This window comes from Mesoplodon bidens, assembly GCF_964165515.1.
Source record: "Mesoplodon bidens genome assembly, chromosome: 8".
Taxonomy (NCBI): Eukaryota; Metazoa; Chordata; class Mammalia; order Artiodactyla; family Ziphiidae; genus Mesoplodon; species Mesoplodon bidens.
Window position 1 is genome coordinate 80,092,248 of NC_138165.1, and position 27,553 is coordinate 80,119,800.

General features: G+C 38.1%; 1 protein-coding gene across 3 annotated transcripts; it reads left to right on the forward strand.

The window, feature by feature from the left end:
- On the forward strand, positions 1-27,553 carry NOP58 (NOP58 ribonucleoprotein). Of its 3 annotated transcripts, none has more exons than XM_081242109.1 (15): positions 1-258; positions 5,720-5,796; positions 7,591-7,643; positions 11,037-11,158; positions 13,248-13,384; positions 15,057-15,121; positions 16,090-16,224; positions 17,379-17,524; positions 18,140-18,266; positions 19,922-20,085; positions 20,956-21,090; positions 21,343-21,404; positions 23,544-23,677; positions 26,699-26,859; positions 27,249-27,553. In XM_081242109.1, exons 1-15 carry the CDS (start codon positions 214-216, stop codon positions 27,297-27,299), a joined length of 1,614 nt encoding a protein of 537 aa, XP_081098235.1. In that variant the 5' UTR covers positions 1-213; the 3' UTR covers positions 27,300-27,553. The 3 variants fall into 3 exon arrangements, with proteins under 3 accessions (XP_081098235.1, XP_081098236.1, XP_081098237.1); XM_081242110.1 differs by lacking the exon at positions 1-258 and adding an exon at positions 1,021-1,119; XM_081242111.1 differs by lacking the exons at positions 1-258; positions 5,720-5,796; positions 7,591-7,643 and adding an exon at positions 7,698-7,965.

Genomic DNA, 27,553 nt, shown 5'->3' on the forward strand with positions numbered 1-27,553 from the left:
AGCCTTGGAGAAGGAGAAGTGCGTTCACGGGTTCTGCTTGTAGTGGAGTGTGGAACGTTTAGGCAACGTGATCTGGTTTTTTGCGGGAAGGTGGGCGCCCTGGTGCTTGGCCAGCCGTGGCGTTGCGGGCCTTTGGGGGCCGCAGATTTGGTCTTTTTTCACTGATATAAGAGCTCGGCGGCGGGCCGCGCAGTGCCCTGACCCGTCGTCACCATGTTGGTGCTGTTTGAAACGTCCGTCGGCTACGCCATCTTTAAGGTAGGTGGGAGATTGAGCCGTTGGAGGGGGAAGGCAGGTGTTGGGCAGGAGAGGAGACGGAAAGACGTAAGGAGAGGACGATGGTGCTCAGGATCGCGTGGGCGCCTTTTCTGTCCCCCTGCTCTGAAAGGAAGGGGGAAGGCTTTGGGCCTGGGAGGCGCATGTTTCGGTGAACACGTGGCCGCGCCGTTTGGGGCGCTGGGTTCAGTAAGAGGATTTGGCCCAGTTAGAGAGGTGGACAGGAGCCGTATTCGAATTTTACAGGTTATGAGGAGTATGGGTTTTGTTCTGAGAGTTTTGAGGAATGATTGGAAGGTTTTAACAGAGGAGTGACCTCATCTAACTTTGTCTTTTAATGCACTTGTTTTGCTCTGTGCAGAATAGATTACGAGGGATGGGGTGCAAGAACGGAAGAAGGATATTTTTGCATTAATGTAGACGAGATGAAATTGCTTGGGTTAAGGCTGGCATGGAGGGAAAGAAATATCAGGAGAAAATTAGAAGGTAGAACTGACGAGATTGGCTGGTTGAAGAATGCGAGGTTTGGGTTTAAGTAAGTGGGTTTGTGGTGGTAGGGAAGGGAAGAGAAGGTTTAGGGATTTGGGGGCTGGGAATGGGGAGGATACTAAAGAGTTGCAGTTGGGCTGTGTGAAGCTTTAGATGTCTGTTAGACGTGGAAATACAGTGGTCATTTCAGATTTGAAGCCCAGGGGGGAAATCTGAGCTGGATATAACCAACCTGAGTTTTGGTTTTTTTAATAGGGAAAGTTTGAAATTAACTTCAAGTTCATCAGCAAGGAAATAACTGAGCAATGGGACGTTCATGTAATAGGGTGCTGTTGAGATGTTAGGAAGCATGAGGTAAATTGAGTTCTATCTACGTGTCGGACTCTTGGGTTCAACGAATATAGCAACGAAAAACAGATTTTTCATATGTACTGACAAGTCAAAAAATGCTAGGTAAACTATATACAGTGTGATTCTAGTTATAAATCAAAAACCTGTGTGGTACGGGTGCATAGCGTCTGGAAGGGTACATACCAACATGTTTATTTGGGAAAGTTTTTCATTTTATTTTCCAAGTTTCTCTTTGACATTTGAAAATATACTTCTATTTGCATGTTACATTAAATACTTGTTATTTTTAAGAAAACCAGTGAGATAATTAAAAACCGAAAGCTGATTTTGCCTCTTTTTCGTCTCGTTAGAGTTGTCTGAGATTGTAGTATTAGCAGTTTTAAGGGACTAAAAGGCTTTGGACCCTGGGAACGGGTCTATTAGACTTTCCCCAGCTTTTTGCAGTCTTTTCTAAATTATTATTATTATTTTAATATTTATTTGGTTGCAGCGGGTCTTAGTTACAGCAGGCACGCTCCTTAGTTGCGGCTCTCAGGCTCCTTAGTTGTGGCTCTCAGGCTCCTTAGTTGTGGCATGTGAACTCTTGGTTGCGGAATGCATGTGGGATCTAGTTCCCTGACCAGGGATTGGACCCCGGCCCCCTGCATTGGGAGTGCAGAGCCTTAACCACTGCACCACCAGGAAGGTCCCTCTAAATTCTTAGAGTTCTGCACATGCCCCCAAATTCTCTTAGCCAGAGTAGTCTGTCATATTTTGAATCAGCGTCTGTGGATGAATTTCATCCAAATTGATGTTACGGATACTGTCCTGACCTGGATGCTAAGCGGGGAGGGGTAACTTTGCACTGTCCAGTGGTTGCTTCTAACAATGGGGAGGAGTTGGGTTTAGCAATTGTATAGTTTCTAGACCTGGATCATAAAGTATAAAGTCATATGATTTATTGATTTCTACTAGTAAAGAGTATTCTCCATAAAAATAAGTCTTGAGTATTCTGTTGCAGTTTTTAATGTTGTTTATCTGCAAGCTACTGTTCAACATTGTTAAAAATTGTGGTTTATGTTTTATGTAACCTAATATTAGAGAAATAACTAAAGGCTTAAATATATTGAAATATTGCTTCATTTATAAATATTTGGAGTTAGTAGCTGTTATTGATTCTTTCTGAATAAAATAGGCATACAGAGTATTCCGGAATTTTGTGAAAATTACTAAAAAGTAAATTGTACACCTTAAAAGGGTGAATATCATAGTACGTGAAATATCTATGTGTGTGGAGATATGCAATACAAGGTTATTAGCTCCCTTTCCCATAATCTTTCAAAATGCTGGGGTATAAAATTACCTTGGTTGCAAAAATCCATGCTTGAATGAGAATGCTTTAAGAAAGTTTTTCAAACTTTTTTTTAATCTCAGTTCACAGTAAAGAATACATTTTATATCATGACCCAGTATATGCATATCCATATATACACAGTGATTCAAAAAGCATTTAAAACTTTCCAAAAAATGTTGCTTGTTAATAAAGTTATATATAAATGCAGAGACAATACCTAAAAGAACTATTATTATTATTTGTAGAATATTGCAGAAACTCAAGCCTGTGTCCCTTATGTCACATGGCACACAGAGTAAGACTAGACATTCTTCAGTCTTATTCATCCCGGACCTTTTGTAGCTGTGCTTCCCGGTATGGTAGCCACTAGCCACATACAGCTATTTAGCATTTGAAATGTAGCTAGTAAAGCTGTGGAGATGAATTTTAATTTTAAGTCATTTAAATTCTTAGTAGTCACATTGTACAGTGCTGCTGTGTAGCATAGTGTTGTGTGTTCCTTTATTTCTCAAGGGCTCGAGGAAGAGCTTTTTATGTGACTACCAAAGTTCCTATATAACATGATTACTATGCAATAAGCTTTTCCAGCTTTATTGGGTATAACTTACATACTATATAACTCACTTTTTGTAAATGTAAATAGGTACATATAGTACTTATTATAGTAAAACTAGCAAACAATATAACAGCAGTGCTAAAGATTTTAGTGGTGACAATAGCTAAATTATTCATTCCATCTTAAAACAAAATGATAAAACTTAAAATGGATTTTGCATATTAATATTTCAGATTTCCTTGTCTGAAAATGAATGATTAAAAATTTGAGATAGATGGGGCTTCCCTGGTGGAGCAGTGGTTGAGAGTCCGCCTGCCAATGCAGGGGACGCGGGTTTGTGCCCTGGTCCGGGAAGATCCCACATGCCGCGGAGTGGCTGGGCCCGTGAGCCATGGCCGCTGAGCCTGCGCGTCTGGAGCCTGTGCTCCGCAACAGGAGAGGCCACAGTGGTGGGAGGCCCGCGTACTGCAAAAAAAAAAAAAAAAAAAAATTGAGATAGATGTATAACAGAAAATGCAATAGTTATTTCTAATTCTGTTTTGTTCAGACTTTATTAGTAATGTTCTTTTCAGTCTGTTGTGCACGACTGGGAACATAAAGTAGCCAAGGTTTTGTTTGCCATAACAAAGTCCTTGGAGACCTTTCAGTGGTCATGAATTAACATGATTTCATTACATTTCCTTTGTTGTTTTAACTTGAAATAATATCTCTTTAATATACCAATTTTGTTATCCAAATTTTATCTTCAAATATACTTGCTTTTCAACTAGAAAAAAAAGTGAATTTTACTCATGAGTCATATCCCCTATTTGGTACGTATCCTGTCAACAGTCATTGAACTTTAGGTATGGTTAACCGCATACTGAGTAAACTACTACTAAAAATCACTACTATTCTGTGAATTTCCTCTAACAAAAAAACTTTGAATTAAAGTTTCAGTGCATTCATGAGATTTGATGGAATGTCTTTGTATTCTAAAGTTTTAATGATATACAAAACAGAACTGTTAGTGGTTTGTACTTTTTTAATATAAAACAGTGTGCTTTGCAGTTGTTCACTGCTTCATTACTGATTCCTGTTTTTCCAGTTCTGTAAATATGTTTGATTCAGCTGTGTGTGGGATTAAATTTAAACAACACAGTAAATCCTTAAAGTCATCTTGCCAGTCTCATCTGACAGAAAATAAAGGTGTTGTGCAATATCGTATTTCTTCATGTTTCATCATGGAAATATGTACTAGGCTATAACTGGGTAATAAGTCTTACTATGCAAATATTCTGTGGTACTGTGGATTTGGTGAAATGTGGCTTGTTGGTAAGGTATAATTTTTAGTTGAGCAGCAGCCTTTTCCCACAAGATATGTATAATATCTATAATACAATATTTCATCAAGTATAATACACTGTTATTTTACACTGCTAGTTAAACTGACTTGCCATCAATTGTAAGACATCCCAATTTCAAGGATGTTAAATATGGGGTGAAATGGATTTTAGGATTGATCCTACCCCAGCTTATACTTGGGCAGCTGACTTATCACACAGTATTGGTGAGGGTGTAGGAAAATAAGAACTTTTATTCACTCTTGATTTAAGTGAAAGTAATAGAAGTTTTTGAAGGCATTTTGATAATACATCTGTCAACATGCGTTTCTTATATGATCATTTAACTCCACTTCCAATAATTTGTCCTAAGAAATACAACATGTATACATACAAAAGTATATATATTTATCAATAAGGGCATAAACGATGGTATATTCATACAAGGCAATTCTTGTTAAAACCTAGAGTTACGTCCACAATATGTTAAGTGTTAACTGTATAGCACGATTCCTAAAAGTACGCATTAATAAAATGAAGCATAGACAGTCAAAAAGTCTTGAAGAATATATACCTAAATGTTAATGGCTGTGTTTCATAGATAAAAGTACCCCTTTTTTCCCTTGGCATGTTAAAATTTCTTACATAAGGATGTGTCTTAGAACTAATGGTATCTTAGTTTTAGAAAAATCCGTAGTTCTTGTCAGGATGTTCATAGCAATAAATAACAATTTTTTTAAATTATTTATTTATTTATTTTTGGCTACATGGGGTCTTCGTTGCTGGGCACAGGCCTTCTCTAGTTGCGGCAAGCGGGAGCTACTCTTCGTTGCGGTGCGCGGGCTTCTCATTGCAGTGGCTTCTTGTTGCGGAGCATGGGCTCTAGGCACACGGGCTTCAGTAGTTGTGGTGCGCGGGCTCTAGAGCGCAGTCTCAGTAGTTGTGGCGCACGGGCTTAGTTGTTCCACGGCATGTGGGATCTTCCTGGACCAGGGCTTGAACCCGTGTCCCCTGCATTGGCAGGCGGATTCTTAACCACTGCACCGCCAGGAGAGTCCCTAAAGAACAAATTTTATTCTGTAGAAAGTAGGCAAATAAATTCTTTTGATCTGTGAATATGACAGGCTTTGTGAAGGGGTTAGGGAGCTCCTTAAAAATAGAAAGTTTTAAACAAATACCCAGCTAGATCTCAATTCCATCCAGTTACTCATTGGGCTACTTGATTTATTAGTTTGACCAAAAATTTGTGCTGGGTAAGAAAACTGGTAATTTCAGAGAGAAAAATAGCTCCCACCACCCTCATTTTGCATGTACAATTGTACTTGAAGAGTATAGTTGTATATGCCTAAGCTGTGCGATTTAAAGAAAATTATTTAAAATATTTATTTACAGGTTTTGAATGAAAAGAAACTTCAAGAGGTTGATAGTTTGTGGAAAGAATTTGAAACTCCAGAGAAAGCAAATAAAATGTAAGTCATCTTGAAACTAAGAACTTAGCAGTTAACATTTAGAGGTTTTTGTTTTTGTTTTGTTTTGTGTGTTTGTGCCCCCCCTTCATGTAATATATCCATAACTTTTTGTTTTGAACTCTATGTCAGGAATAATATTGGTATGAGCTCAATTATTAGATTCCTTATTTGGAGCATAGGCTATCTCAGCTAATTTGTATTAATTGCAGATGAGATTGGACAGCACCCAAAAAAACACTGTTTTTGTAAGATATTTGAAAGCATAAATTGATTGTGAATTAAGTATAAATTTCTGTTTAAAGTAATAACTGTCAAAAGCATGGGCTGCTAATTGATTTAACTTATAATTTCTCTAAGTTAGTGATATTCAGGTGTTTTTGAACTTAATTCATAGTTTATTTATTCTTTATGACTAGTATTTCCTAACTCCCTGTGGCGTAGTAAAATAACTAGCTAGTAAATACTGGAAAGGCATACCTTTGTTCCCCAAGGTCTCTGGACAGGAATATAGAATATAACCTTGATGCCCATTCTAAGAAAGGAGTGGTGGGAGAGAGAGCTGGTTTTTCCTCAAGGCAGAGTCAAGAAGGCTGTTTCACCATCTGGGAATCACCCTGTGAAATATCCCATTTGGTGAGTGTGGTCCTAGGAAGGAGCCGACTGATCTCTTGATTATGTCCTTGGATGCCAAAGGGCATTTCATAATTCATCTGCTAGTGCTAATAAAAACTCACTAGAATAGAAGGAAACTACTCCAAGCTTGCTAAAGAGTGTTGAACCCAAAGAGATGTCATACTAAATAGTTAGGGAAACATGGTATACTGGAAAACCATGCTTCAGAGTAATGTGTATAACGTGATTGCATTTTGCAGGTGTTGCTGTACACCTATATATGCATTTATGCAAATTTACAGAGATATGAACAAATGCCACTTCAGTTGAGTGGAAATGGGGTTAGGTGGAATAAGGTGAAATAATTGCTTTTTTCTTACCTCTTTCTATTGTTAAGTGTGCATTTAAGGTACCACCAGGGTGTTCCCTGACGAGGTGAGAAAACCTTGCTTAAGATAACATTATTTTAGACAAAGTGGAAGACTAGTTTTCCTTTTTAAAGGGCTGTATGCTTTAGTTGTCTGAGTTAACTTGATTCATTGTTGTCGATGATGTATCCTTTTTGGACCTGAATTTACGTGATCTAACTCAAATATTCGTCACTACCACTGAGACAACAATGGATTAACTGTATGTATTTGTTTTGATATAAAATAATGTTACCCTGCACATAAGTGAGTAGGGAGGAAGGGGGTAAAGTAAGGGTAACAGGAATTAGATCTAACAATTAGTTATTTTTTAATGGAACCTGTACTGGATGCACAAATCAATGTCATGAGATTTCTGGCGTAAGAGGGACCCTTACACCTTTTCTTAAGCCACTTCTGTGCTGTATAGTAAAAGGCATTTGTGTCTAACTTTAAGCAGCAGAGGTTATGTTGAAGCTTCAACATCTTTCCTGTAGTTTAGATGTGGTAGCAAACCTCTTTTCTGTTGTTCCAAGTTTCCTTCAAAACCTACAACCTCTATAGTAGTTCAGACATTACTAGCCTGGCATTTAGAGAAATTGGTCATTTTATTGGTCATTTTAGAAGAATATCTAACTTTACACCAATACCCAATGGCAGGAAAATTTCTTATTGGTGTATGCTTTGGAAACAGTCCAATACCTCTTCTCCTAAATATGTGGCTTTTGCACAGTGTGCCCCCATAACGTTTTTTTTTTTTTCCCCTTAATTCTAGAGTAAAGCTGAAACATTTTGAGAAATTTCAGGATACAGCAGAGGCATTGGCAGGTAAAGTCAAAGACTGGCTTTTTTGGTTTTTTAGATATTGGTGATTTGTCATCCTCATTAAAAGATTGTTTGCTTCAGTTGCCTGCGTTAACCCTATTCAATGTTGTCAATGATGCATTCTTTTTGGAACTGAATTTAAGTGATCTAACTCAAATTCGTCACTACCACTGAGACAACATTGAGTTAGCTTTTTTCACTATAGGGCTGGTTTTTCCCCTACATGTGATGAGAGGTGAGAAGTGGTTAAGTTGATCTCCCTGTGGAAACCAACAGCATAATGCTGAAGCACAATTCAGTAAAAGCTGTTCTACAAGGGATCAAGGTAATGTGGTCAAGTACACTGCTCTCTGATCATTTCAATCCAAGGGTAAAGTTGAGAATAGCCAGGATTTAGAGTTGGAATAATAATAAAGCAGCTCTCCAGGTATATACATTTTTAGTTTCAAAAAGCACAGTATTATTAAAAGATTTAAGAAAACTAGTAGAGGGGTGTGTGTGTGTGTGGTGTTTTTGTTTGTTTGTTTTGTTTAATACACAAACTACAGAATTGCATAACAGTTTACCTGAAGGGGGCATGATTTTTTTATGATTTAGAAGAATGGAGGACTGTTATATCCTTCAGCTAGTCCTAGGGATGAGACAACAGACATGAGTAGGGTTTAATGACTAGGCTTGGCTTCAGTAGGCACTTGGTCTCAGTGTTCTTTTAATGCTAGGGAAAACAAGGTCAGATATAAAACTCTAATCATGAATTTTCAGTTGCTTAAATTCTGTATCCCAGATCAGCCAACTACTTAGTGGTATAATTTGAAAATGAAGGACCATAATGAAGAGTATGGCTTAAAATTAAGCCATAAGATTCATTTGACTGAACCAAGTAATTTTGTTCACCGCCACAGGAGAAGGGTATAGTTCTCTTATATAGTGAAAATTAAGAATCTTATTAAATATGTTGGAATATTAATGGGCCACCCCAACCTTGGCAGAGGGGTGAGCTGAAGGAGGAGCCAACGAGGCCAATTTTCAAATTTTTAAAAATAGTTCTAGGGCTGCACACATCCAGTAATTGAAGTCTTATAGAGCCATAAAGCATAAATGTGGTAATTTTTGCCTGGAAAATTTTAAAAAGATAGTTCTGTTCATCACAGCTTTAAAAATAAATATGGGGGGCTTCCCTGGTGGCGCAGTGGTTGAGAGTCCGCCTGCCGATGCAGGGGACACGGGTTCGTGCCCCTATCCCGGAAGATCCCACATGCCGCGGAGCGGCTGGGCCCGTGAGCCATGGCCGCGGAGCCTGTGTGTCCGGAGCCTGTGCTCCGCAACGGGAGAGGCCACAGCAGTGAGAGGCCCGCGTACAGCAAAAAAAAAAAAAAAAAAAAAAAAAAAAAAAAAAAAAAAAAAAATAAATATGGGTAGAATTTTGGTAATATCCCAGGCAAGATTGTGTTAGCTGTTCTCCAACTGTGGGGAGCATCATTCATATAGATTGATTTGAGTAGCTCCTCTTGGAGTTGTAAAGTGCTGCAGCTCTGATCTCAAGTGGCCCTTTTTTGGGGGGCAGGTATTCCTTAAAATAATGTAAGATAAATGGAGAAAATAGCATGCTGGGTAAAGTCAACCCCACACACTCTTCAGTCTAAATTCCATGAGGGCAGAGACTGTGTTGTTCACCGTCAAATCCCTAGCACAAAAATATTTTTGGGTAAATGAATGAAGGTAGTGAGCTCTGTCAGGAATCTAGTCATAGAAATCTACAATGCCTTTTCCCATCAGTTTTCACCAGAAAGTTGAACATCATCTTATTATTATTAAGAGAACAGAGTCCTTCCTGGGAATTAACTTCCCTCTCCCAGTTATAAGGCAGTTTTGACATGACAGAATTAGAACTAAGTGGTTGTAGATGTCAGGGAATACATTTAAAACCTGTAGCCTAAGAATGAGTCCAGTGTGTCAACTTATAGTGGTCTCAGCAGCTAAAATGTGCCATTTATTTGCATAGCAAGGTTTATTTTTACTCTTGGTTAGACTTGTAAGTTTCACATCTTACAAACAGCCACAGTAAAATTTGGAGCCAGCCTAAATTTGGATGAAGGGAGAAGACTGCTGAGGGATGCTGAATAGTGGCTAATAGAGAAGAGGAAAGATTGAGCTTCCCCTTATCCCTGTCACCATCTCTGTATACCATCTTTTAAAAATACATATAATGAAGAGTGATTAACAGGGAAGTTAAATGTTTGTGAATGTTAGAGTGGATCTAGAGTAGAAATTTTTTTACTTTTAAGAAATCTTAAAGGAGAACACTAGGTTAAAGTGTGAGTAAATGATAGGAAAGATTGAGAGCTAGAAGCAGGACATTGAATAAAATCTTTTAATTAGAAAAGATTAAACACTTGTAAGGAAAATACAATTATTAGAGAAATGTATATTAGAAAGGAGTCAATGTTTTACAATATGTAAATTGTTAGAACTCAACAAAAGTAGCTTGAATCTTAGCTTCCTAGAGTGTAGAGACCTCTGTAAGATCTGTGTGGGTTTTGTCCTCACCTTTCATCTTCCAGATAGCAGATAAAATGCACTTGAAATTCAAATGATTGGGAATTTGAATTCCCTAGGAGGAAAGAGCAAGTACCTGGCTGATTAAGCACAAACTGCTGCCTGACCTTAGAAATTGTGACAGACTTCCTGCCAGGCATACTTTAAATTCAGCCAAAACCCAGACAACTAGAGAGGTATTAGTATTAATTAGTCCATGTGGGTCTAAAGGATCTAAGTATAGGTCTAAAGAAGGGTGAGAGTTATTAAGTAGCACATTTAGAGCTTGCCAAAAATGAAAACAGCCTCCAACTCAAATTGGCTGCCTTCAGTAGTAAGTTCTCAATCGCTGGAGGTTTTAAGTTAGAGGCCTGTTGACACATCTGGATCAAGGATTAGCAAAAGTAAGACCTCCACTCGGACATACTTAAACTGTGGCAAAACCTTCAAAATGAATACACTCCTTTTTACAGGAGTGTAAACAGGGTTGACAGAGTTTTTATGGTATTTCACAATCAGGCCAGTCGGTCTATAGTGACACAGGAGAGTGAATCAATTTATCATTCCAAAACAGATTGTTTCTAACAACTTACAATTCTGAGTTCAGAAGGATTGTGTGACACAGAGAAAGGAATGCTGGGTCTGGTTTAACTCCTGGTTCTGGAGTGGAAATGAGAGTGGGAAGATCAGATGAGATTGTGAAATATGTAACGTTTATCATTTCACTTCAGAAGTAATATTAAATTCAGCTCTTCTGAAAAGAAGTGGGTTTTTTTTCTTTATTTATAAAATTTAAATAAAATCTTAAGCTCTTACAGTTAAAGTTTTGAGTTAACTGTTTTGTTTTTCTCCCTAAAAAAGCATTCACAGCTCTGATGGAGGGCAAAATCAATAAGCAGCTGAAGAAAGTTCTGAAGAAAATAGTTAAAGAAGCCCATGAACCCCTGGCTGTAGCCGATGCTAAACTAGGAGGCGTCATAAAGGTAGTTATAATATTCTTTTATGCCTGCTGATCAGAGCTCACCATACAGCATAAAGACTGCGCCTAGCCTTTGCAATGAGTTGTTTATCATAAGTTCTCAGATTTGAATACTTGATCTTTTTCCCCTACGCTACATAATAATTGGTTTCCAATATGATTATCAAAACTAAGGTTATATAAGTGATGCCCCAAATGATAATACTTTATGTATATCCTGGGATTTTTTTTTTTTTTTTTTTTTTTGCGGTACGCGGGCCTCTCACTGTTGTGGCCTCTCCCGTTGCGGAGCACAGGCTCCGGACGCGCAGGCTCAGCGGCCATGGCTCACGGGTCCAGCTGCTCCGCAGCATGTGGGATCTTCCCGGACCGGGGCGCGAACCCGTGTCCCCTGCACCGGCAGGCGGACTCTCAACCACTGCGCCACCAGGGAAGCCCATATCCTGGGATATTTTTGTTTAGTGACATTTTTTTCCCTTTCAACATAAATCACATTTCTTTTTTATTGTATGTGTTTATTGGAAAACTTTAGTAGGGAGTAGAATTGCTAAGGTTAAACATAAAGTGAGAATGGAAAGAAAGGCTGGATATATAGACTCCCAAACATGCAAGGCAGAAAATTTTAGAGGCCAGTTGCGATACTTTGTATGTATGTATGTATGTATGTATTTTTGGCTGCATTGGTTCTTTGTTGCTTCGAGCGGGAGCTACTCTTTGTTGCAGTACGTGGGCTTCTCATTGCGGTGGCTTCTCTTGTTGAGGAACACAGGCTCTAGGCGCGTGGGCTTTAGTAGTTGGAGCACACAGCCTCGGTAGTTGCGATGCACGGGCTTAGTTGCACTGTGACATGTGGGATCTTCCTGGACCAGGGCTCGAACCTGTGTCCCCTGCTTTCGCAGGCAGATTCTTAACCACTGCACCACCAGGGAAATCCCAGTTGCGATACTTTGATTTTCAATAGTTACAGTAGGTATTACAGTGCAAGTTCATGAACATACCTCTCATTCTTTTTATTTTTTTCTTTTTTTTTTTTAGTTGAAGTATAGTTGATTTACAGTTCTCTCATTCTTGAAGTAAGGATCAATTCTAGGCGTTTGGAGGTAGGAAAGTGCTGAAGAGATTAAGGGTTTTTTTTTTTTTTTGAGGTAGGATTGTGAATTAAATAAGTTCGTTTGGATAGATTATTTCTAATACCGTCAGGTAATGAAGTTTTCAGTGATACCAATCTATCTTCATCCTTTGAAGTGCCCAGAAGTCTTAGTTTATATTTTTCTGTTAAAAACATTAAATTTTAGCATAATAAACATACAGAAAGGCACATGGGACAGCAAGTTGCTGGCTGGTGGGATTATGAATATCTTTAATTTTTTCTTCTCAGTTTCCCCTTTTGCAAAACTTAAACACTGGTTGTCTCTTGTATGCATACTAAATATTTGTTTCTTTAAATGTGATGCAACATACACAATTTTGCATGCTTGTTGTTTGCATTTGATGCAATAGAACTGTAAATTTGTATGGAGTTAGCAAATACACTGCGAAGTGGAAAAAATGAAGGCGTCCAGAACAGATTCATCCTGTTTGCCTGGGGTGTGTAAAAACTTAAATTTTATAAAGATTTATGTATATGTATACACATATACGTTAACGTTAGTATAGATTTGGAAGTACTTCAGGGATCCTAACAGTAGGGAAAAGGCCTAAGGCCCAGAACTTGTGCTTTTCATTCAGTTCCCTTCTCTATAGTACTATTGATTAAAACCTTCTGTGTGTATTACCTTTATAATTTTTATAAGAGGCTAAATAATGTAAGGTAGTAAAAGATCCCTCAAACCACCAAAAAGAACAAAATTACTAGGTTAAATTGTATTTATCTATTTATGGCTTTGATTCGTGTAGACAGGCTGCCTTCCCGGAAGCTTATACCAATTTTGACCTCTGCCAATAGTATATTCAAGTGTTCCTCCCACAAACACGAGAAACTGCTTTTATGAAACTGAGAAATGTATACATTTAAATCAATGCTATTTTAGTATTTAAATAATTTTAGGAAAAGTTTAGTTCTTTATTTGATACAAGTGTTCTTGTTCTTATAGGAAAAGCTGAATCTCAGTTGTATCCATAGTCCTCTTGTTAACGAACTTATGAGAGGAATCCGTTCACAGATGGATGGATTAATCCCTGGGGTAGAACCACGTGAAATGGCAGCCATGTGTCTTGGGTTGGCACACAGGTGAGATTTACTGGAAAATAGTCTTATTATTTTTATTTAATAAACAATTATATAGCACAGTTCAAGGTATGTTACAAATACTATCTTAATTCTCAAGAATCTTATGAGGAAGGTAGTGATAGTATCCTCATTTAACAAATGAGGAAATTGATGCCCAAAGTCTGTATAGCTGGTAAGTGATGAAGCCATAATTTGAACCCAGGCAGTTTGGCTCCATTGTCTGGGCTCTGAACCTGATGATAGACATTCTCTGCCTCTCTGGTATTAGATGCCACAATTCTTGGGCTTTCTTTTCTCTTTTACATCTCCTAAATCATTTGCTACCATTCCATCTACTTGCCATCTCCCTGAGTTTTCTCATCTGCTAATGATCTTCTCTTCTGCTTTGTGTGTGTGGCTTGTTTTATTGAGTTTTTTCTTGAGTTTTTATGAGGCAAAGAAAAACATTAACTTGTCATGTTTAACCAGAGGTCCATTAGACCAGGAATTTCTGCTGTACTGTGATATATATAATCCCGAAAAACTTGGCATTCTTTGAAATTGCACTACAATAATAGGGTTTGTGAAATAAAAATAGGATTACGGGTAAACCACTCAAAACCTAAGTAACTTTGTAACCCTAAAAAAATTAACAGTTAAAAAGACATGTTAGGGACTTCCTGGTGGTCCAGTGGTAAAGAATCCATCCTGCAGGGCTTCCCTGGTGGCGCAGTGGTTGAGAGTCCGCCTGCCGATGCAGGGGACGTGGGTTCGTGCCCCGGTCCGGGAAGATCCCACATGCCGCAGAGCGGCTAGGCCCGTGAGCCATGGCCACTGAGCCTGCGTGTCTGGAGCCTGTGCTCTGCGACGGGAGAGGCCACAACAGTGAGAGGCCCATGTGCTGCTAAAAAAAAAAAAAAAAAAAGAATCCGTCCTGCAATGCAGGGGACTCGGGTTTGATCTGTGGTCAGGGAACTAAGATCCCACATGCCGCAGGGCAACTAAGTCCAGTGTGCCGCAACTAATACCCGGCGCAGCCAAAAAATAAAGGACATGTTAAATTTATATTACAGATATACTACAGTAAACAAAGGTCTGGACCTTTGAACAAATAAAATAAGATTAATTGGCATTGTGCACAGCAGTAGTTCTCAATCAAGGGCAATCAGATACCCCTCAGAAGACATTTGGCAATTGGGGTTGAGGCCAGGGATGTTGCTACATATCCGACAGTGCACAGAATAGACCCCACAACAGAGAATAATCAGGCCCACAGTGTTAATAGTGCCAAGATTAAGAAACCCTTATGTATAATATTGTTCCTACATGGCTTTCTTCTTTTCAGGTGTTACAGTGCTGTACTTTTTTTTTCCAGTGGCATAAAGCATTAAATATGCTGCAAAAATCATATGTGAACCAGTATGGTTTGAGCTGCACAGCATTATCCTATTTATCATTCATAAATTAATTCATGTTTCAGAAATGTAAGTTATAGCAGGACAGATGTACTTGTTTTCTTTTTAAATGTGTATTTTTAGAGCTTAAATATTGTATTCTTATTTAGCTAATTTTCCCATACAGGAAAAAGGTAAACAGTATAGCTCCAGGACAGGGATTCTGGTAAAAGTTTTTTTAAGATGTTAATTAAATGCTTTTTTTTTTAGTGATGTATATTTTTCCCCCTTCTCCCCAGCTTGTCCCGATACAGATTGAAATTTAGTGCTGACAAAGTGGATACAATGATTGTTCAGGCAATTTGTAAGTATAGTACATGTGAGGGCTAATCTGTTTGTCTCTTTGTTGTGGTTTTTTCCTACTGTTAAAACTATATCTTTTATAATTGTTGAGGAAGAAAAGGGAGATGAGCTAGAACTTTTAGTAAGTAAAGTAAATTGAAAAATGCAGAATAGAAGAAAGGAAAAACTAACTATAATTTGACTAGTTGGATAATATGGATTACACTATTAATGTAAACTGATTGATTTCTCTTTTTCCATGAAAAATGATAAAACCATAAGTGGGATCTGTGTTGTGTTTTATTTTGCTTTTTTCACTTGTAGTTGTATATAATAGGTCATTCTCCCATGTCATTGGGTGATTTTTGGACATCAAAGTCTTAACGATTTCCAATTTTAAAAATCCCTTTAAACAGCAATTGTATTTGTAGGTGTATATACCCAAAGAACTGAAAGCAGGTAATCAGATACTTATGCAGCTAATGTTCATAGTAGCATTATTCACAGTAGCCAAAAGGTGGAAACAACCCAAATACCCATTAACAGATGAATGGATAAACAAAATGTGATATATACATACAATGGAATATTATTCGTCCTTAAGAAGTTCTAATACATGCTACAACATAGATGAATTTTAAATGTTATGCTAGGTGAAATAAGCCACAGGCAAGAAGACAGATATTGTGTGATTCCACTTATGAGGTACTTAGAATAGGCAAATTCATAGAGACAGAGAGTAGAAGAGATTACCAGGGGCTGGGGAGGTGGGGACGAGGAGTTATTATTTCATGGGTACAGAGTTTCAGTTTGGGTTGATGGAATAGTTCTGTAAATGGATACTGGTGGTGGTTGCACAGCATTCTGAGTGAATGTGAGTCACTGAAATGTACACTTGACAATGGTTAAATGGTAAATCTATATTTCATCACAAGTTTTTTAAAAATCCGTTTAAGTTCCTATTTTCTTTTTCATTTTAATCTACTGCAGCCCTGTTAGATGACTTAGATAAAGAACTAAACAACTACATTATGCGATGTAGAGAATGGTATGGCTGGCATTTCCCTGAATTAGGAAAAATTATTTCGGATAATTTGACATACTGCAAGTGTTTACAGAAAGTTGGTAAGTAACTTGATCCTGTAAGGCATTGAAAATAGCCATTTATTTTTATTTATTTATTTCACTGTGACTCATTTAAAACACGAGTTACAGTGGGTTTTTTTCTTTTTCTTAAACTTCCAAGAGATTATTATGTCTTGCAGGTTTGGGGAGTGTAGCCATATTAATATCTGTTAGAGTTCAGGAAAAAATTCACTTTGACTTCGATGGCCTGTGCAGCAGAAAACATGGTTCTCTAATTTGGTTTTTCTTTTTTTAAAAAAAAACAATATATATTATTTATTTATTTATTTTTGGCTGCGTTGGGTTCTTGTTGCCGTGCACGGGCTTTCTTTTAGTTGCGCTGAGTGGGGGCTACTCTTTGTTGCAGTACGCGGGCTTCTCATTTCGGTGGCTTCTGTTGTTGCGAGCACAGGCTCTAGGCACATGGGCTTCAGTAGTTGTGGCACTCGGGCTCAGTAGTTGTGGCTTGCGGGCTCTAGAGTGCAGGCTTAGTAGTTGTGGCACACAGGCTTAGTTGCACCAAGGCATGTGGGATCTTCCGGACCAGGGCTCAAACCCGTGTCCCCTGCATTGGCAGGCAGACTCCTAACCACTCCGCCACCAGGGAGCTCCTAATTTGGTTTTTCTGGAAATGGCTTCTTATGGTTAATGTGTCTCAGTGAAATTACCATTAATAAGGACAACTGTGGACTGGGGGTATCCTGAAATATATTAATAATAATATTAAAAATAGTATTGCTGTCTATACTGTTAGTGTTAAATTGTATACTTTAGTACAGCAATATTAGTAGAAGAACGTGAGGATTGTTAATAAATATGAGTTACTTGGCTCATATTATCATATTACTACCCCTAAGAACTCATGGCCCTAGCTTCAGTATAACCTTAGCTACAAATTGTCTATCACAGTATTGTAAGTCCTGTTTCATGGTGTATTTTGGTTTTTTTGTTATCTATATTTTTTGGAGGGAGGTGGTGGGGAGAGAAATCAAGCCTTTATATGAGGAAAGTTACTAGGTGAAACTTGTTCGCTTTTTGTTTTGTTTAGGCATCCTTTTCATTGGCTTATCTCTACTTTTTTTTTGACTATTTGGTGGATTTTATATAATTTATTGAAGAGTGATTCTCCCTCATCCTCTGCAAACATTCCATAGGCGATAGGAAGAATTATGCCTCGGCCACACTTTCTGAATTACTGCCAGAAGAGGTTGAAGCAGAAGTGAAAGCAGCTGCAGAGATATCTATGGGAACAGAGGTTTCAGAAGAAGACATTTGCAACATTCTGCATCTCTGCACTCAGGTAAACTATACACATAGAGAAACTAGTTGTGGTGGTACCAGCTCTGTAATTTCTGATGGCAATGATGATTTTTAAATGTATTGTTCACCTGATAAATAAATATGAGGGTGTTCAGTCACTACCTCATCTGATGCCATCTTGATTTATACTTAGAGGGGGAAATATATACTAAAATGAAGTTACGAGTACTGTCTTATTTATATTGTTAGCATTATCTGAATAATAAATCCATTAAAAAGGCAGAGAAGTATAGCTTCAATTATTTAATTTTAACTTTTATGTTTATAGCCTGTATTTTTTCTCCCTTTCATTTGAAGATAGCTATACGAGAATCACAGGGGATGACAGAAATGTCTAGCCCCTGGAGTTTTTTAAAATAACAGTAATACTGATTAACATTATTTTTAGGCAGTGTATTAGCTTGTTTCCATACATTATCTTATAAGATCTTCACAACAGCCCTTTTATAGGAAACTGAGGTAAGAAATGGTTAATTTTCCCAGGGTTGTACAACTGCTCTATGATAATTTGGGACTCCGATGTTTTAGACATATGAATTTTACACTGTTTTTACTCTTGTCATTTATGACTTACTCATTTTGTTCCCTACACTAGGTGATTGAAATCTCCGAATATAGAACCCAGCTCTATGAATATCTGCAAAATAGAATGATGGCCATTGCACCCAACGTTACAGTCATGGTTGGTGAATTAGTTGGAGCACGGCTTATTGCCCATGCAGGTGAGGATTTTAATGTAATTTGTAAACATGGTTATTGAGAGTTCAGTTGTTTTCTAGGTAAGATATTTTTTTCTTTTATCTTTAAACTACACTTATTAAAGTAATTCTAGGTAATAAATAGAAGTAAATGGTATATTTGTGAGGACTAAGGCCAAAGTGTTCAATGATGATTTTTATTTGTATGCCTGATTTCCTTTCAGATAATGAAGGCATCTTTAGTCACTGTCTCTTCTGAGACACTTGTGGTCCTTTGTCAAAAGTTTGTTATGGTTAATTAGAACAACCAGATGAATGCAGGAGGATGAAATCAGTTAGGATAGGCTTACCTCGTTTTATTGCACTTCACAAATACTGCTTTTTTAAAAAATTCAAAGTTTGTGGCAGCCCTGTGTAGACCAAGTCCATTGGCATCATTTTTCCAACACCATTTGCTCACTTCATGTCTGTGTGCCACATTTTGGTGATTCCCACAATAATTCAAACTTTTCCATTCTTAAATTTGTTAACGTTGATCTTTGGTCAGTGATCTTTGATGTTACTACTACAACTTCCTGAAGGCGAGTGTATGTTTGTTGAATTTTAAACATGTAATTAGTGGTTGAGCAACTGCATGAATATTGATGTTTTCTGGGGAAGTCCTTGGCGGTCCAGTCGTTAGGACTCCACGCTTCCACTGCTGGGGGCCCGGGTTCAATCCCTGGTCGGGGGACTAAGATACCACAAGCCGCATGGCCAGGCCAAAAAAAAGAGAAAGAGATTTTTTTTCTTAATTGATGTTTTGTGACAGAAAATCAGTGCAGCACATCTAACAAAGCATCAACTTTAATAATTATTGTGCTTATATCTCCTCATCCATATCTTTTTTTTTTTTTTTTTTTTTTTTGGCTGCATTGGGTCTTCGTTGCTGCCCGCGGGCTTTCTCTAGTTGCGGCAAGCGGGGGCTACTCTTTGTTGCGGTGCGTGGGCTTCTCATTATGGTGGCTTTTCTTGTGGAGCACAGGCTCTAGGCGTGCGGGCTTCAGTAGTTGTGGCGCGCGGGCTTTGTTGCTCCGTGGCATGTGGGATCTTCCCAGACCAGGGCTTGAACCCGTGTCCCCTGCCTTGGCAGGTGGATTGTTAACCACTGTGCCACGAGGGAAATCCTCCTCATCCATATCTTAAACAAGGGGTAAATAAAGTGTAAGAAGTTTATCACATAGATCTACTGAGATGTCCTAATACTAAATTTTCACTTTAATTATCTGTATGTTTTTTCATATCTATAGTAGTAGGATATCTGGTCTCTAAAATAAATCTCAGAAAAATAGGGGTAGATTGGGTGGTGTCTGTGAATACGTGTGTTTTTATCTCTCCCACGGTATGCTAATGAAATGTGAAATAGTAATACCACCTCTTCAGGCAAATAAGTAAAATTGAACAAGTAACCTTCAATTTGTCATAGACATTCATCACAGACCTCTGCTTGTGGTGTTAATGGATGAATCACAAATGCTGAGGTATCAGGAATTTGGGGTAATTCCAGACTATAGAATCCTGTATTATATCAGATTTTTATTTACTCTGGTAGCTATAATATTAATATAGGTCTTTTTAATACATGGAACTTGCAAATACTTGCAAGTACATTCCTGGTAACTACTTCTTTTCTTTTGAAGGTTCTCTTTTGAATTTGGCCAAACATGCAGCTTCTACAGTTCAGATTCTTGGAGCAGAAAAGGCACTCTTCAGAGCCCTCAAGTCTAGACGAGATACCCCGAAGTATGGTCTCATTTATCATGCTTCACTTGTAGGCCAGACAAGTCCCAAACACAAAGGAAAGGTCAGTTACAGTTTTCCTGGAGTAGGCCTTTTTTTCCTCCAAACCATTTTCCTCCTACTGTTTCTTTTTCATCAAATAGAGAATGGTGAATTCTTTAAATAAACACTTATGTACACTGAAAGAAAAGGTTAGAAGAAAGGGTTACTGCTTGCTGTTACTATTTTTCTAGACTCCACCCATTGGTGGGGACAGGGATGGCACATCAGAAGTTTTCTGTGTGGCAGGAAACATTTAACATCAATATTTATGACCTATAAAAAATAATAGCACATACACTGTGCTAACACTTGATAGGACTTTGGTGAATTCTCTTAATAGCCCTATGAGTTGTAGGTGTCTATTTTACAGAGGAGGAAACTGAGGCTTAAAGTACTTGGAAGCTTTTTACAGGATACACAGTTTAATAGGAATTGAAATGTTATAAAATTCAGAGCAGAGTGATGAGAGAGATAAAGGGTTCAGTAAAATAAAATATTAGTTAAGCTTGCGGGGGCTGAGGGCTGTACTTAATCTGGATGATCTCATAGTGTAGGACTAATGTCACACAGTAGAAACTAAAGGAAGATGGAAGAATGGTTTGAGCTAGTTTTAGACATAAGCTACTACAATATCTTTTCATCCAACAGAATAATGGTGGTTGTGTATATAACCAGTTAGCCATCATACTGTGGCAAAGATTCAAATAGAAGATAAGTGGCTTGAGTTGTATGGTTTACAATACTTTTGTAATTCCTGATTTTTAAAAAGTCCTAGAGTGAATTCTAGAGTCAATGATTTATCTGTAGTGTTCTCATGAATAAATTGAGAGAATTTTTTACATCTCATCTTGGAGTATAGTTTGAATGCCTCTAACTTCAAGTTCTCTATTAGATTTCTCGGATGCTGGCAGCCAAAACTGTTTTGGCCATCCGGTATGATGCTTTTGGTGAAGATTCCAGTTCTGCGATGGGAGTTGAGAACAGAGCCAAATTAGAGGCCAGGTTGAGAACCTTGGAAGATAGAGGGGTAAGAATCACATCCTGCATATTGCAGAAGTGTTACCTGTCAAAAGTTAATAAACCACGAGTAGTTTATGTACTTTTTCATTTCATTTGCTAACCAGTTTTACTTTTATGATACATTTTAGTATGTCTAATATATTCTTTTTGTGCCTGCTGTTAACAGTTTACCTAATATATACAAAGAATTGACATACTTCCATATATATTATAAAGAGATTATGCCTTAGAAAACTATTAATAATTTTTCTTTTCTTAGATACGGAAAATAAGTGGAACAGGAAAGGCATTAGCAAAAGCGGAAAAATATGAACATAAAAGGTGAGTGAGTACATTTGGGAGAGCATGAATGAACAATTTTTGCTTATTTAAATGTTAATTGTTGACAGTTTTTTTGTTGTTTAAAACAACTAAGTATCCCCCTAGTTTATTTCTTTGCCATTTACAGTTTTCCATATTCACGTCTAGTTTTTAGTCATACACACATTTATACGTTGTGCAATAAGTACACATATTTGTTTTGGCCTTTTTCCTTAATATTTAATTTACTCATTTTCGATAATATTTTTCCTTCATAGTTCCTATATAGTATAACATATCAAAACCAAAGTCCATTCAGAGTTAAGCCACAGGGAAACCTGTTTTTTGTTTGTTTGTTTGTTTTGTTTTGGGGGGGGTTGTGGTATGCGGGCCTCTCACTGTTGTGGCCTCTCCCGTTGCGGAGCACAGGCTCCGGATGCGCAGGCTCAGCGGCCATGGCTCACAGGCCCAGCCGCTCCGTGGCACATGGGATCTTCCCGGACGGGGGCACGAACCCGCGTCCCCTGCATTGGCAGGCGGACTCTCAACCACTGCGCCACCAGGGAAGCCCGAAACCTGTTTTAAAAAAAAAAAAAAAAAAGTCAAAGAAAAAGTCTATAAGTGGCTAAGAGCCATGATAAGTATTCAGACCTCACTATGAAATTACAAAAGATACTTGTGGGGAGAGGTGTTTTTGTTACTATTTGAGATAATGTTCAATACTGATGAGGTTGTGATGATAGAAATAGAATGTTGAAAACAGATTGACGGTATGTGTCAAGAGCCTTAAAAACATTTCTAGTCATTAATCCATAAACTGTGCTTTTAGGGCTTCTTACAGTCCTTTAGTAAAATCTTATAAGTGGGCAGGGAAAGCAATATAGTAACATCTCATTATAAATATGTATTTAGATATATGTTTTAGTATATACATTCGTAAAAATTGTTTTCCTTGATTCTGAAAAGAAACCAAATGTATTCAGTTACAGGCATTAATTAACATTTACTTTTATATTGTGAATTTTCTAAGATCTCTACAATGACCATGTATTTTGTAATTTTTAAAGCCTAATTTGTTGTGTTTAGTTGAAAAAAATATGGATCTTTGTTTTGGGGCTTGGTTTTTGTTTTTCTTTTTCTTTTTTTTACAGAAAGTCAAAAGTTTAATAACACATATATCTGGGAGAGACCCAGGAGAATAGTCACTACTTTGTTTCTTAAATTATAAATGTTTTTAACCTATAAAAGTTAATAGCTGTGAGCCTGCAAGATAGCTTAATAGAACATTCCTTAGCTTGTTTGTTTTTTTTTGTTTTGTTTTGCGGTACTAGGGACTCCCACTGTCGCGGCCCCTCCCACTGCGGAGCACAGGCTGTGGACGCGCAGGCTCAGCGGCCATGGCTCACGAGCCCAGCCACTCCGCGGCATGTGGGATCTTCCCGGATCGGGGAACGAACCCGTGTCCCCCGCATCGGCAGGCAGACTCTCAACCACTGCGCCACCAGGGAAGCCCCCCTTAGCTTGTTTTGAACAATTTTTTAATGTTCCCATGCCATTATGCTTATGACTTTAAACACATGTGCTTAAAGCACCAATTATGAGGTTTAGTTCACATTTTTGGCACGCAGTACTTTAATTTTTCTTTCTACTTTGTTAGAACAAAAGCAAACATTTGGGTTTCAAGGGATCTTTATCCATATATATCCCTTCTTGTTCCTCTGCCACTTGGAATCTTGTGATGGAGTCTTCTGTATTAAATTTGATTTAGGGTTTTTGTTTTGTTTTTCATTGAATTGCCCAGTGTTCTAAAACTCGAATTGGTTCAGTTTTTACTTTCTAGTGTAATCATTTGGTATAAAGAGGTTTCCTCCATTTTTTCCCCTATGCTGATTGACTATTTTTCTATACTATAGTCACTACATTGATTACTAAATCAATTCATTTAGCTCACCACTTCTCTTGAAGTGTGAAGTGTGACTTACTGTTGACACCTCTTTACCTTTTGGAGACTTTTTCATAAACTGCCCTAAAGCCACTAAAATGAAACAGCATTGTATGCTTGTGTAAGTATTACCTAATGACGTTTCCTTTTAAATCTCTTTAGAATTATTTGATTACTGATATTTGTAGGGATTTTCTAAAATTCTATGGCTCTTTCAGTGAAGTGAAGACTTACGATCCTTCTGGTGACTCCACACTACCAACCTATTCTAAAAAACGCAAGATTGAACAGGTAGACAAAGAGGATGAAGTGGTTGAAAAGAAGGCCAAAAAAGCCAAGGTTAAAATTAAAGGTTAGTTTGAATTCTTTTTAATGTCATTTATACTCTTATTCCTTAAGAAGTACAGACTTCATAAATCTTGGGAAAGTACATACCATTGAACTTTATTGTGAAACCATCCATATTGAAAGCTAATGGTGTTTTTTTTTTTTTTTTTTTTTTCTTTTTGCGGTATGCGGGCCTCTCACTGTTGTGGCCTCTCCCGTTGCGGAGCACAGGCTCCGGACGCGCAGGCCCAGAGGCCATGGCTCACGGGCCCAGCCGCTCCGCGGCATATGGGATCCTCCCAGACCGGGGCACGAACCCGTATCCCCTGCATCGGCAGGCGGACTCTCAACCACTGCGCCACCAGGGAGGCCCTAATGGTGTTTTAATAAACCATCATGTTCTCTGGGAATAATTAGGATATTGTTAAATTTATCATGTTTCATAGAGGAATGTGAGAAGTGCCTCTTTGAATATGTAGGATTATACTAAGTGTACTAAAACTTTAGTTTCTACCATGTGAACTATTTTGAGAATCAGCTTAAAATAGAAAAAAAAAGGTATGTGGTTTCTAAATTAGTTTTTGAAATATTTCTGTTATAGTAGAGCATAGAATTGATGCAGCAGTACTTTTCGTCATTGTTTCTGTTACATGGAAAGGACTAGAGTAATAACTGGGTAGCCTGCCAACAGAGTGATAATATTTAATAGGTGCTCACCAGTGAATTGGGCTCTCTTGCAGAGTTGATAAGTGAGCTCCCCCATTTATTAGCTGCACCTGTGTTGAGTGCCTACCAGCTGGTCTAGCAAGAAAGGCATTAAAGCAATGACTGATATAATTTTGGGTTTCTAAATAGCTTAGTGGTCAAAAGTACTATCAGGGCTTCCCTGGTGGCTCAGTGGTTGAGAGTCCGCCTGCCGATGCAGGGGACACAGGTTCATGCCGCGGAGCGGCTGGGCCCGTGAGCCATGGCCGCTGAGCCTGCGCGTCTGGAGCCTGTGCTCCGCAACGGGAGAGGCCACAACAGTGAGAGGCCCACGTACCGCAAAAAAAAAAAAAAAAAAAAAAAAAGTACTATCAGCAAATGTGGTCTCCTGCTCTGGGTGAAGAAAACATAAACAAGTTATTTATTTAAGTGATTCTATTTCCTAACTGAACAACAATAAAGAGATCCCTAAACCCATCAGTAACATTTGAAACACCCAACTCCAGATTTGTATCTTTACTCATATATTCATTAAGCTTTTCAAACTTAACATTCCTGGACCCTTACCACTCCCGGTCTGTGGCTCCATAATATTCTCCATCTTATAAATGGCAACTCTAGTTGCTTTGGCCTTTAACACTAACTCTTTTTATAACCCAAGTCTATTCTGGCAGCAAATCCTCTTAATTCTATTTTTTTTATTATTATTTTTTTTTTGCGGTACGCGGGCCTCTCACTGTTGTGGCCTCTCCCGTTGCTGAGCACAGGCTCCGGACACGCAGGCTCAGCGGCCATGGCTCACGGGCCCAGCCGCTCTGTGGCACATGGAATCCTCCCGGACCGGGGCACGAACCCGCGTCCCCTGCATTGGCAGGCAGACTCTCAACCACTGCACCACCAGGGAAGCCCCAATTCTACTTTTTTAAAAGAAACAAAATTTTTTGTTTGGCTGCGCCAGGTCTTAGTTGCGGCAGGTGGGCTCCTTGGTTGTGGCATGCAAACACCTAGTTGCGGCACACATGTGGGATCTAGTTCCCCAACCAGGGATCAAACCCGAGCCCCTCTGCATTGGGAGCGCAGAGTCTTAACAACTGTGCCACCAGGGAAGTCCCTTAATTCTACTTCGGAAGTGTATCTAGAACTGAACCACTTATACCCATCTCTGCTGTTCTTAATGTAGTAGCTACAGTGGCACCCCCATTAGCTCTCTGATCTAATTCTACTCCTTGCTCACTCTGCTCCAGCCACACTGGATTCCTTGCTATTCCATGAACCTGCCAACCCCCCTTCTTTCCTAAAATAACCATAGCATTTGCTCTTCTCTTTACCTGAATGTTTTCCCTCAATATAGGTGCATAATTCACTCCCTTCCCTCTTTTATTTTATTTTTATTTCTTTTTAATTCCTTGGCCACATGGCATGTGGGATCCTAGTTTCTCGACCAGGGTTCGAACCCGTGCCCCCTGCAGTGGAAGCGTGGAGTCTTAACCACTGGACCGCCAGGGAAGTCCCCTCCCTTCCCTCTTTTAGGTATCTGCCTGACTATCCTGTCTAAGATGTCCACATGTATTGCCCTCCTCAGTGTTCCTCTTCTTTATCCTTAGGACTGTTTACTATGTAAAATATTTTATAGCATTTCTTTTTTTCTTTTTTTGGTCTCTCCATTCTCCTACTAAAGTAAAAGATTCATAAAAGCAGGAATTTTTGTCTGTGTTGTACCTTGCTGTATCTAGTTGTCTAGAACAAGCCCTGGCATATAGTAGGTACTAAGTAAGTATTTGATCAATGAATTTCTAATGATAGCAACCAGTTATTAAGTCCTCATTCTAATGTGCCAAGCATTCATGCTAAGCATTTTGCATAAATTTTCATGTGTTAAATCGTTAAATCCTAGAAATTGACCAGTGAGATAGACATTACTAAATTTTATAAGGATGAGGAAGTTGAGTTTATAAAGGTTATTAAATGACTTACTCAGGGTTTCAACAGGTTGGATAAACCCAAGTCTCCTAACTCCAAACTCTTATTAATCATTTCTAATATAATTGACTAGACTCCCCCCAAAAATGGGTTTGGTACAGATGATTTGTTTTAATCCTGATCTCTCTGTATAGCTACATGATCATGAGAATTTTACTTCTCTGAGCTTTCTATCATTTGTAAAGTTAGTAGTAGTATACTAGGTAGATATTTGAAGGACCTTTGCAATTGTAAAATTATGTAATAAACATTGGATAGTTGACCTGAATGACAGGAAAAAACTAAGACTCTCAGAGGGGTTTTGAGGGAGAGAAGTCTGATGCAATGTTAATTGTAGTATTTTACACTTAACCTTATTCAGTTGAAGAAGAGGAAGAAGTAGTAGAAGTAGAAGAAGATATAGTAGAAGTGGTGGAAGAACAGGAGACATCTGTGAAGAAAAAGAAGAAAAAGGACAAAAAGAAACACATTAAAGAAGAACCGCTTTCTGAAGAAGAACCATGCACCAGCACAGCAATTGCTGTATGTTTGTTTTTAATTACCAATACTTTATTGACATGGGCAGGGTTTCTATATTTTATTCTACTCTGTATATTAGAAATGAACAGGTAGTTTTTAAAAAATGGTTTCATTGATGAGGAAGTACAGCAACATTGTTGTGTTTATATTATAAAGGGCCATTTCCTAAACCTAGAACCTTATTGCAAAACGGGTTTTGTTAAGGGTGGAAGAGAATATCATTTGGTACAGATGATAAAGGTGGTTTTATATTTTTAGATTTTAGTCTTTGCTCCAAACTTGTTTTCCAGGGAAATAGAATAGACCTACTTTGCTTTTTATGAGGAAAAGTTATTTTTAATCACTCATACATTTACAGGTCTTTCAAAAGCATTCTTGTTGGTTATTTTCAGAGTCCAGAGAAAAAGAAGAAAAAGAAAAAAAAAAGAGTTAATGAGGACTAATGGAAGGAACCATTCTTTCAAAGATTTCTTAATTGAATCACCTGGATACATCATGCTTAAAATTCAGTCAGAAATACACCAGAGATGCTCTCTAAAATAATCAATGGGAGGTTGGATGAAGCAAAATGATTAATCATCAATAGCATTTCATACCTATTTGTGTCTCAACATCACATCAACTCTGTTAATTTTATTATATCATCATTTCTTAGAATATTTGTTATACAAATAAAAATATTTTCTTTGTATTTTAA

What these genes read in the sequence shown, in the direction of transcription:
- NOP58 (XM_081242109.1), top strand. Translation starts at nt 214, where the DNA reads ATGTTGGTGCTGTTTGAAACGTCCGTCGGCTACGCCATCTTTAAG. An exon ending in GTCCCAAACACAAAGGAAAG is followed by an intron (nt 20,086 to 20,955) that starts GTCAGTTACAGT and finishes GTTCTCTATTAG; the next exon opens with ATTTCTCGGATGCTGGCAGC. An exon ending in AGCCAAGGTTAAAATTAAAG is followed by an intron (nt 23,678 to 26,698) that starts GTTAGTTTGAAT and finishes AACCTTATTCAG; the next exon opens with TTGAAGAAGAGGAAGAAGTA.